Source organism: Erpetoichthys calabaricus, chromosome 12 (assembly GCF_900747795.2).
Source record: "Erpetoichthys calabaricus chromosome 12, fErpCal1.3, whole genome shotgun sequence".
NCBI lineage: Eukaryota > Metazoa > Chordata > Cladistia > Polypteriformes > Polypteridae > Erpetoichthys > Erpetoichthys calabaricus.
Window position 1 is genome coordinate 155,236,021 of NC_041405.2, and position 12,029 is coordinate 155,248,049.

At 42.3% G+C, this 12,029-nt stretch overlaps 1 protein-coding gene across 3 annotated transcripts in view; it reads right to left on the bottom strand.

The window, feature by feature from the left end:
• ptprsa (protein tyrosine phosphatase receptor type Sa) overlaps nucleotides 1-12,029 on the bottom strand; it is a 525,319-nt gene that overhangs the window by 110,760 nt on the left and 402,530 nt on the right. For all 3 annotated transcript variants that reach the window (XM_051934972.1, XM_051934973.1, XM_051934974.1), the window contains one exon: nucleotides 11,482-11,594. In XM_051934972.1, the coding sequence (XP_051790932.1) occupies nucleotides 11,482-11,594 (113 nt within the window). The remainder of the gene's footprint in view (nucleotides 1-11,481; nucleotides 11,595-12,029) is intronic.

A 12,029-nucleotide genomic window follows, 5' to 3' on the forward strand; every position in this document is an offset into this window, starting at 1 on the left:
TGCTTGGTGTGTGGGTGTGTTTGTGTGTGTCCTGCGGTGGGTTGGCACCCTGCCCGGGATTGGTTCCTGCCTTGTGCCCTGTGTTGGCTGGGATTGGCTCCAGCAGACCCCCGTGACCCTGTGTTCGGATTCAGCGGGTTGGAAAATGGATGGATGGATGGATGGATTAATGTATATAGAGCTTTTCTTGTGTGAGGGATGGCCGGCCAAATATTACGGTCCACACCTCCAGATGGAGCCCTCCCACAGCATGGAAGGTCCCCAAATTCCAGCAGGGCATTATGGACATTGAAGTTTTTATAAACAACCCTGCTGGATACCATGGGGACCACCAGGAGCCGCTGTAGGGAGGCTTACAGAGTGCTACGTGCCCTATAACCCGGAAGTGCGTCATGATCACATGACCGGAAGGAAGGACGTGCTTCCGGGTTGAAGAAAAGGACTTTCAATCTGACCCAGAAGTGATGAGGACTTATGGATTGTTGGGATGGAACCACTTCCGGGTCAGGAGATATAAAAGGACTCTGGGAAAGCCCAGACGTTGAGCTGAGCTGGGTGGAAGGGTGGCAACGCGTCTGGGAGAGGAGGATTGGTGATTATTGTATTGATTATTTAATATTGAGTATTGCATGTGTAGTATGGAGTGGAGGGTGCTTTGTGCACATTATTATATAAAATAAATAATAATTGGATTTTTACCCGGTGTTTGGAGTGGTACCTGAGGGTTCAAGGGAGCTCTAGCGCCCCCTACTGCTACACTTGCTACTTCAATGAGGGGGGGCCCACTTCAACCAATGTGTAAAATCCACCCAGATGACGTGACAGCAGCCATTTTTGCTCCAGTACTCCCACTACACATCAGCTGTTAGATGGTGAGAAGGATAGCCAGTTAGAGACTGGAAATGATTAGGGGGCCAGAATGACTAGGCCGTGGTGGCAACTGAGCCAGGACATCGGGATACACCCTACTCTTTACGAAGGATGCTCAGGGATCTTTAATGACCGTAGAGAGTCGCACAAATAGCTACAATACATGAAGAACACGAGTTTTACTATTTGGATATTTTAAACACCTTTATTTAGTTGTCGTTCTTCAGTGTCACTTATGGAAAGACATCTGGGGAAGTGCAACTGTCTACATGCTGAAGTTCTTGAGGACCAAAAAAAAAAAAAAAGGAAAAAATGAGTTCAAACGGCGCCGTTCTCTCCATGGCTCTCCCCCAGAGGACAACCAAGACAGACAATTCTGTTATTTCTCCTCCTGATTTGGCTGTCACACATTACCATCGGACTATTCGACAGGTCTGCCTGCTCTCGCCGGCTCTCCGAGCCAATTAAGAAGCGCCACGCGCTGACAGGCACTTGTGAGTGTGCAGATAGAGGAACCAACGAGATGGTTGCTTGTTGGAAGTTGACGGGCCCGAGGAAGTTGGACGCAGCGGCCTCGTTAAGTACGCTGAGGGGCAGAAAGCGAAGCGCGGCATGAAGGAGACATGCCTGACAGGCCCCCATGCCAGCTGAGGAGGAGGAGGAGGAGGAGTGGGGGGTGACGGTGTTGGGCTGGGGGAAGGGCTGTAAGTACTTCAGAGTCGGGCACAGTCAGATTAGGAAGGCTTCACGAGCCAGCGGTCCAGCGTTTTGACAGTTTAATAAATGCACGGTCACCTTCCTTGGTTACGTGTGTTACATTTTGTTTTCTTCAGAATGTCATATTTAGATCCACAACAGCAGAAAATAAATGACAGTTAACATCTGCCTGTATTTAATTATTAGAACGATAACAACGGAAGAAAATGTCAGCATGGCATAACATTTAGGTGTGTTCGTAGACTTAGTCAGCTGGTGTGAAAGTTGGGAGTGTTTCTAAATTTTGTAGTCACTTCTTCAAAGACTTTATCATCAGAGTTCTGTTTACTAAATACTAGCCAAAGTGTCTGGCACTGCCCAGGTATATTTGTAGAATGGGTAAAGGAAAAAAGGCAAAGCTTTATGTGTTTTGTAAATGGTGACGACCCTGTTATCATTGCTAGTTGTCCCATCTGTCATCCACACTGCCTCTCTATCAATGTCTCTGCTCTCGTTCTTTTTGGGCTTGACTGGATTCCAGAATTGTTAGGTTATAACCATGAATGCCGTCATGTCCAACTCGTCCGCTTAGTTCAAGGTGGGCAGTTTGTAGTGCTTGAATTATGAAGAACAGCCGACATGGCAGGAAATAATAAAAATAAAAAACAAAAACCCTGATCCTCCTTTGAGTTGCACTGTACTTCCTCTCTCATTCACGCCTCGCCCCAACATCTCACAGTAAAAGTGCACGATACTCCATTTTATATTACAGTCAATAGAAGCAGCATGCAGTGTTGCCCAGGTGAGTAACGTTAAGCTCTGGTCATTTTATCTACTAGTTTGGCTTCAGCCTGCTCAAGTGTTTCACTTGCTCTGAGCCAGCAGGTGGCACTGGTGTGCAAACTGTAGCACACAGGGGGAAAAAAAACCTCACTGGCACCCCAAGGGTCAAAATTTTGAAGCAGCCTGTTTTGTATGTATGGCTCTAGACAGCAGCAACACAAAATGTGGTTCCAGATCGGTCAAAGGGTGTAGGATTGTATAGGGAACATACAGATTGTCAGATGAGCCGAAGCACTTGGCGTTGCCAGAGAAAATTTGCAGAATGGGTTAAGTGAAAAAGGCAAAGGTTTATATGTTTTTGAAATGGTGGCCTTATTGTTATTGCCAGCGGTCCCATCTGTCATCCACACTGCCTCTCTATCAATGTCTGCTCTCGTGAGTTGAGAACAGGCTCTGTGCAGATGGTAGCGCTGATGTACTTCCAGTGAAATCTCAGCCATGGGTAATAACAATAATAATAATAATACATTTTATTTATATAGCGCCTTTCCCATGCTCAAGGCACTTACAGAATATAATAAAGAACGGCAGGGTATACAGTATATAGCGTTGTACAAACCAGATAAATACATAAAGAAGATTACGACAGTGAATTCTGAGAAAAAGTCTAACAGACAACATAATTGATGGTCTAGCACACACACACAGGTTACATGAGCATCTTGACAGAGAAGTAAACTGAGAGAAAGGTAATAAAGTCAAGTAGAGCTAAAAGCCAAACTGAACAGATGAGTTTTGAGTTGTTTTTTAAAAGAATTCATGGAGTCAGCTGACCTGATTAATTTCGGTAGGTCACTCCAGAGTCTGGGCGCTATACAGCTGAAGGCCCTGTCACCCATGGAGTGTAGATTAGTGGGGGGCACAACAAGATTGCCAGAATCAGAGGACTTTAGTGGGCGGGCAGGCATATAGTGATGGAGAAGGTCACTGATGTAGTTTGGCGTGAGGTTATTTAAGGCTTTGTAGGTTATTAGTAAGATTTGATATTCAATCCTGTAAGACACAGGGAGCCAGTGAAGACGGAGCAGGATGGGTGTGATGTGCTCGCTGCTGCTGGTCCGTGTCAGGACTCTTGCAGCTGAGTTTTGAATAACCTAGAGCTGTGATATAAGATTAGAAGGGGCACCTGCCAGTAGGGAATTACAATAATCGATGAGGGATGTGATAAAAGCATGGACAAGTTTCTCAGCATTAGAGAACGAGAGGAAGGAGCGAACACGGGATATGTGACGGAGGTGAAAGTAAGAAAGTGTCTTAATGTGATTTATGTGGGTGGAATAAGAGAGGGAGGAATCAAAAATGACACCAAGATTTTTTTACAGTAGAGGCAGGTCTGATGAGATCACCGCCAAGATGGACTGGGAAGGAGCTCATTTTATTAAGTTGCATTTTAGTCCCAATTTGCAGGAGTTCAGTTTGATTGCAATTTAATTTTAAAGAGTTCTGCTCCATCCAGGTTTTAATTTCACTAAGGCAGGTTGTGAGCTGAGAAAGCTCTGATGAAGTTTCATTTTTAACACTGAAATAGAGTTGAGTATCATCTGCACAAAAATGATAACCCAGTCCATAGCTATGGATAATATGGCCAAGGGAAAGCATATAAATACAGAAGAGAAGAGGGCTGAGCACAGAGCCCTGAGGAGCTCCTTGTGTGACTGGCGCTGAGCTGGACCTGCTGTCACCAAGACTAACAAACTCTTGCCTATCAGTCAGATAGGACTTGAACCACTGGAGGGCAGTGCCAGAGATACCCAGCATGTTCTCCATTCTGGACAGTAGAATGTCATGTCTGACCGGAGTGTCAAATGCTGCACTGAGGTCTAATAGAATTAATATGCTGGTTTGTCCAGAGTCTGCTGCCATAAGCAAATCATTGGTTACCCGTAGCAGAGCAGTTTCACAGCTGTGCTGTGCCCTGACACCAGACTGAAAGGGTTCCATCAAATTATTAGAGGTTAGGTAATTGGTGAGTTGGGAAGCTACAACACGCTCAAGAACTTTTGACAGAAAAGGTCAGTGGGAAATAGGCTGGAAATTGTTAAGATTGTCAGCATCAAGACCAGACTTTTTTAACATTGGGGTTACAGAAGCGATTTTAAAAGTGAGCGGCACAGAGCCAGTGTCGAGGGATGAGTTTATTATTGTCGTAACAGTCGGGATTATGGCATGAAGGCAGGATTTAAGTAGTGTGGTGGGGATGGGGTCCAGTACACAAGTAGTCGGCCTCATCTTATAAAGCAGGTGATTAACAAACGCAGATGTGACTGGTGAGAACTTAGAGAAGGAGCTGGATGGAGTGGGATGGAGTTGTTTCGAACCTAGTTTTGTAAAACTTGACTTATTTGTATGGAATGTTATTTGATTTTAATAAAATCAATAAAATCCAAAAAAAAAAAAAAAATCTCAGCCAGCTCAGCCGCTTCCGTTGTCCACACTGCCGTCGTGATTTTTGTTTAGTGGCTGGCATGTCAGAGAAAAAGACGTGCAAGTTTTAGCGTACAGATTGGTCTACAGCTGAACATTGTTGCGTACCTTTACTTCGAGCTTCCAGTAAGTTGTGATATATGGCTGGCAGTTTATCCTGGCCAATACCCCCAAGCTGCCAGATGGAGCCCTCCCTGCAACATGAAGGTGACCCGAATTCCAGCAGGGCATCATGGACCTTGGAGTTTTAATTCACAGCCCTGCTGGATACCGTGGGGGCCGCTGCAGGGAAGAACAGGGAGTGGTACTCTCCGTATAGCCTAGTCACGGGAGCGGAAGAAATGATGTACTTCCGGGCTGAAGAAAAGAAGAGTTTTGATCTGACCCGGAAGTGCTAGGAAGTCAGGTGGACTGAGGGACAGAAGCACTTCTGGGTCAAGGAGTTTAAAAGGACTGTGGGAGATCCCAGCAGGGAGCCGAGTTGGGAGGAAGGGCGACTGAGCCGCTGGGAGTGGAGCATTGTGATTATTGTGATTGATTATTGAGTTATTATTGGAGTATTGTGGAGTGGAGGTGCTTTGTGCACATTGTTATTATAATAAATTTAAATATTGGACATTTACCTGGTGTCAGAACGTGTTCTCTGAGGGTTCAAGGGGATGACAGCGTCCCTATCTGTCACAAAGTACAACAAGGTGCTTAGTTTTTATACATTTCCCTCCATGCAGGAACCCAATCTAAATGGACTGTCGCTATCCGGAGAGAGGGCTTAACTGTTAGCCCCCATATCCAAGTTTGTAGCCGGCATTTAAAAAAAGGATTTTTACGAGCCCAAAACTCTAGTCTTGAAAAGTGGAACGGAGAAATTGTTCCACTCAAGCAACACAAAACCACTCCCTTCTTTAACGGTCACTGCCCTGTCTGAATGTGCTCAGGTGCATAAAGTGTCACAGGGTTACCTTTCATAAATTCCTACATAAGTTAAGTTGCTAGTTTACTTTCATGGAAATGAACATCATGTCGCCTACGCACTTCGATTTCAAGGAGCAGGAGAATTGAGCGGCGGTTATGGAGGTTCACACAAGACGACGTGCAGCTTCTGTTATAATCTCCAATATTTATGATTTTTTTTCCCTCATTCCTGTGATTATTTAGAACTTTTATGTATCTAGTATGAGGTTTCAAAGTACAGAGAATCTGAATCTGTGGTCATTTCTTGTATTTTTTGCCTCTGGACAAAGGTGCATTTTTCTTTTTGTTCTATGGTGATGCCATTTTGGTTTAGCTACAGGCAGCGAGCACAGGAATCCCATTTCGGAATTCCTGAGACGTGCTTGTTCATGACATCAAACACGCAACTGTATAAAGTTCAGTCCCATTAACGCTGGAGTATCTGATCTTAGCGAATAATAACATCTTTGCTTAGCGACTAACTATAACTCTTCTTTTGAATTTCTGGTAATGAATCTCCACTCGTTTATTTGACTCTGTGTATTGATTGCGTTTTAGGCTCCGATGAAAGATTTTTATTTTGATTTTCACCATCTTCTGGTCATTTTCATTTTTTGATCTCTGTCTTAATAATTATAATAATAATTCCTTAACTTTATCTAACGCTTTTCTCATTTCAACCACCACTAATTTGCAGTACCCACCTGGATGATGCGACGGCGGCCATTTTCACGCCAGTGTGCTCACCACACATTAGCTATTAGGCAGTGAAGGGGTGAGTGAAAGAGAGCCAATTAGAGAGAGGGGGTGATTAGGGAGGCAGAATGTCTAGGCCAGGGATGGCAAATGGGCAGAACAGCTGCAGAGATGAACGCAGGATGCAGACAGAGGCAGAAGCAGACTATTAAAATACAACAAGACCTACACGCTGAAGTAAGGGACAGGGATAAAGAAAGAAAGAATATCATTCTTATCTGTAGTGGTGATGCTGCGCAGAAAAGGTTGGGACAGATAAGACTGAGTGAGAGATCAGCCAAGGTCACTAGGAAAGTACTCTGCCTGCAACATTCAGAGACAATTTAGTGTTCAGTCTCTCGAGTTATAGAGATGCGTGTTTTGGGATATTTCAGCAATCCAGAGGTTTTACGGTTATCCTCTCCCTTCTAAGAATTTTTTTGTATTTTTCTGAACTATTTTGGGCCTGGGCAGGACACAGCCTGCAGATAGTAGTTGGAAGTGTGGTGGTCCAGGGTAAGGTGATTTCTGGTCAAGTCTATGAAGTTCTGGACCCACTTGTGGAGCAAAATGGAGGTCTCAGCCCTCTTTTGACATGTCCGTAACTCGAAATCATAACACCAAGGATGTGTATGCATCTGGCGTATGGTTACTGGTCAGGTGACTGTTTATTGGTGCAAGGTCCCGTCTATTTACAAGCACCAGGATAGTAAAAAATATAAACCAATGAAACTAAAAAGCAATAACACGGAAGCAAAATAATAAAAAAAAGTGGACAAGAAAAAACAGAACTGCAAAGTAAAGAATTAGAATCAATAGACTGGCTGGCAAAGGACACTTGACCGGATGTCAGAGGATCTTAAATATGTGACCACCAGAGACAAAAGGTCTGTCTTCACAAAGACTCCTGGACAAGAGACTCGCACATTGGCCAAAGAAAAAAGATGAAAAGCTTTGGAATCTTCAATTTAATAGGAAAACTGGCAGCCTGCTTGACTGAGCACCATACAAAAGGAATAAGCAGGCAAACAGAGATGACAGAGAGACGCATATGAAAGGCACTATATAAGATAGATAGATAGATAGATAGATAGATAGATAGATAGATAGATAGATAGATAGATAGATAGATAGATAGATAGATAGATAATGTACTATATTAGACAGACAGAAACACAGACAGATGCCATATAAAATAGATTTAAAAGGCACCTTATAAGATAGACAGAAAGATGGATAGATAAGACACCATATAAGAGATAGATAGTCAACATAAAACAAAGGGAGTGACAGAGTGATAGACAAAAGCTATCATATGAGATAGACAGATAATAGAGGCACTATATAAGATGGACGCCACACTGTTCTTCTACAGTTTAACGGTATAAATGCAAAATGAAATTCTTTTAAATGACTTGTTCCATACATCTGTCTTTCCCTCTCCCCACATCTCTCAGTGCTCTAATTTTTCCAGACCGATGCCCCCTAGAGGCTCCCTACAGCTCCCTAAATTAGCTTTCAGGGATGGCTTGCAGCCATTAGCCTCAAAACGCACAAAGTGCCTTAGCATGTTCTTATTTTGACTGGATGGAAGCGTTGAGAGTACTATTGATTTGTTCTTCCCTTCTTTTTTCCTAAAAGACGCATCCTCTGCTTGCGGGAAGACATTAACTAACCACTGGGTGATTTGCTGAGTAGGGCATTTCTGGGCAGCACTTCACTTGCAGTTTTCCAAAGAACTTGCTGTTTTTTTTGACAATAAGTATAACAAAATTATAATTCTGTTTAGTTTTCCTTGGCTGCTCTTGACTTTGTGGTATAAAATGTCATCTAAACTGGGTGAAAATCTTTGTTAATAAGACAGGCTGACTTGTTTTGCTATATATGTGTCAACCTTGAACAAACCAAATTATAAGGAGCACATCGCTAAGAAAAGGACGCCACATGAGGCAGGATGAAGAGTTCATGCTCATAAGGTGATAGATTAATAATATCTCTATCTGTTATATAGTGCCTATCTATCTATCTATCTATCTATCTATCTATCTATCTATCTATCTATCTATCTATCTATCTATCTATCTATTATATAGTGCCTTTCATATCTATCTATCTATCTATCTATCTATTATATAGTGCCTTTCATATCTATCTATCTATTGCAGTGGAACCTCGGTTCACGACCATAATTAGTTCCAAAACTCTGGTCGTAAACCGAGTTGGTCGTGAACCGAAGCAATTTCTCCCATAGGATTGTAAGTAAATACAATTAATCCGTTCCAGACCGTACGAACTGTATGTAAATATATATATTTTTTAGTTTTTAAGCACAAATATTTTTAATGTAGTTAATTATACCATAGAATGCACAGCGTAATGGTAAACTAAATGTAAAAACATTGAATAACACTGAGAAAACCTTGAACAACAGAGAAAACTAACACTGCAATAGCGCCATAGTGCTAGGAACTGCTCGCTAAAAACCCTTTTTTTAATGAGTTTTAAGCACAGGGGGAAAAATGAATTGAAAAATCCGTAATTTAATAAACCACCATGTGTATGTGTGCGTGCGTCTCTCTTTTGCGAGCCTGGAGCGCCTGTGTGTGTGTCTCTCTAGAACGCTCCTGTGTGTGTATCGCGCTCTCTCGCTCTCTCTCTTGCTCGCTGCACAGGAAATGCACAGGGAGAGACTGAACATGTACAAACTGAAAGGGAACCTGGCTTGTTCGTATACAGAGTGTGTGGTCGTGAACCGAGGCAAAAGTTTGGTGAACTTTTTGGTCGTAAACCAAGACGTTTGTGAACCGAGGTTCCACTGTATATAGTGCCTTTCATTTCTATCTATCTATCTTTTATATAGTGCCTTTCATATCTATCTATCTATCTATCTATCTTTATATAGTGCCTTTCATATCTATCTATCTATCTATCTATCTATCTATCTATCTATCTATCTATCTATCTATCTATCTATCTATCTATCTATCTATCTATCTATCTATCTATCTATCTATCAGGACATTGGTGACAGGTTGCATGCTGGTTAGTGTATAGCCATACGAATAACAAATGTTCGGACTCACAATACTGAATATGTTACTACAGCAGAACCCCCTGTTCCTGCCAGTTTGTCTTCTGCAGTTTAAATAAATGGATATTTCTAGAAATAAACAATTGCTGATTTCCGTGCACAGTATGAGGTAAAAACCCAGCACATGTATGCAGTGTGTGAGGCTCGCCCACGTGTCTGACGTCATTTTCACGGCACTGACGAGTATAAACCAGCCTTCAGCGTTCTTGCTGCCTACATTTGTTACTGCGTTATCACAGTATGGTTGTAAAAATAACCCTGAATTTTCCACAGTAATGGCTCCAAAGTGCCAAAGTACATGTAATGAAGCCGGCAGTTTTTCGAAGCCTATGAGAAGCCGTGAAGTGCTCCCCATTAGTGAAAGCAACGAAGAATGGAGAAGCCATTGAATATCTACAATAAGCAAAGATATTTTTTAGGAAATAAGTGTAAAAATGTAATGCAAAAATGCTTTTAAAATGTGTTGTGTGCACAAGGTATATTTCATTACACCATCATCCCTTGTGGGTTAAGATGAAACATCAGAGTTCCGTTCACTGGAGAAAGAGAAAGAGAGGGCACTAGTACTGTATAATAACGCACAATGTATTTTATTATTATTTAATGTTGTTAATGTCTTATTGTGCATAATGCATCAATAAAACTTTATCATGGAAACGAAAACCAACTTCTATATAGGGTTCATTATTATCCCGACGGTTTCAGGTATCTGCGGTACTCTTGGAAGGTTTCGCCTGCGGATACGGGTGGTTTTCCTGTAGTAATGATAGCCTTATTTTATTTCTTGAACTGTAACTTGTCTAGATGACACTGAGGTGTAGATTTTAGTTCCTTCCTGCTCATCGTGTCTCTGGAGAGTGGTGACACGTTACACGTTGGATGCCAGTAAGAATGTGACTTTACTCTGGATGTATGACAATACTACCATAAATACTACTACAGAGTATAGGCACTCAGATGATTTGAACTGAATCATACAGTAGATAGGCTGGATGATCCTGAGACACGTTTTAATTTAACCTTATTTATCATGGAGGCAGAGTATGGTGATGTGTTGCATGCTGGTCAGACATGAGAGTAAGAGTTTCCCCGTACTCGGTACCCTTGACAATACTATTACCACTACCTTTTGACCCAGGTACATTTCAGAAGATCTTACAGGTCAGGTTAGCAATGTGATGGCGGCAGGCCTGGTCTCTAGGAATCTGTAATGCTTATGCAAATCATTCCCCCAGCGTACCTGAGACTTTTATACTGGACTACCCCATGGGGACAAAGTTGGGGGACTGTCATATTCTCATATTTATGCAAAACTACACGCCTGTCAGCATGACATGTGTGACGGTCAATCACCCAAACTCATGCCGGCTACACTACTGCTCTTAAAAGTTTAAAGACAAAGAATAAATTCATCGAAATAAAATCAGATGCACTGGATTGAAATCCAGAACACGAACAAGTTAGGGCAGAGAAAGCACCGAACCGAATGAATTCGTACCAAGATGAATCAATAGCCCCAGAAACGGAGTCAAGTAAAGTGATGATTGAAAAGTGTAAGGAAAACAAAAAGCTCAGCATGCACGTGGTGATTACACTGTAACTATACACTGCCGCCGGGTGGGCAGGTGTAATTACATTGTAATTGCTGCCATTGGAAGTCAAAAATAAAACACAAGCCAACGCTTTGCACAGCATCTGGATCTGGGGCGTCAGTCCCGTCCACTCGTGAATTTGTTCGTCTGTTTGAGTAATGGTCGGATGCTCATATCCATCACTCAACCCCGATTGTGGACGAGTCCAGAGTTAAGGAAGGGGGAAGGGAGGGGGTGAGAGAATGTGAGGTGTGAGGCAGGTGGGCTTGAGCTTCTTACCTGGGGTCTGGAAGTTGATCCTCCTCATCTCCACGGGGTCTGTAGGATGATGCGGCGTGATCTCGGCGTTATTCAGCAGGCACTTGGTGCGCGGTTCCGACTCCTTCCGCTTGCTGTATTGGAAATGGGACCAATAGAAAAACACCAACAAAACAATAAAATAGTCCTAAAATGGTCCTCACCCACAATCCCCACCTCCTCCCGACAAATGGAAACTCCTCAATAAGCTGACAGGAAAGGTTCTGCATGTCTGAATTGTACAAATGTTACAGAATAAACACATCTAATCTGGCCAGTATGCCAGACTTTCTACATATTTTTTAACAGGAATACAACATAAAATTAGCAAAGAGATATGCCAGGTAAAATAACACTCAAGTTCATTCTTCAAATTTTGCTCTGTTTAAATGGCAAATCTATCAAAGTAAAACGTAGATTTTTTTTCATATAAATAAAAATATTAAAAATTTGGAGTCACATTTTATGGCCTAAACTTGAACAATTGGTTAATGAATTATTCAAACAGGAGTTTTGTATTACCTTTTTTT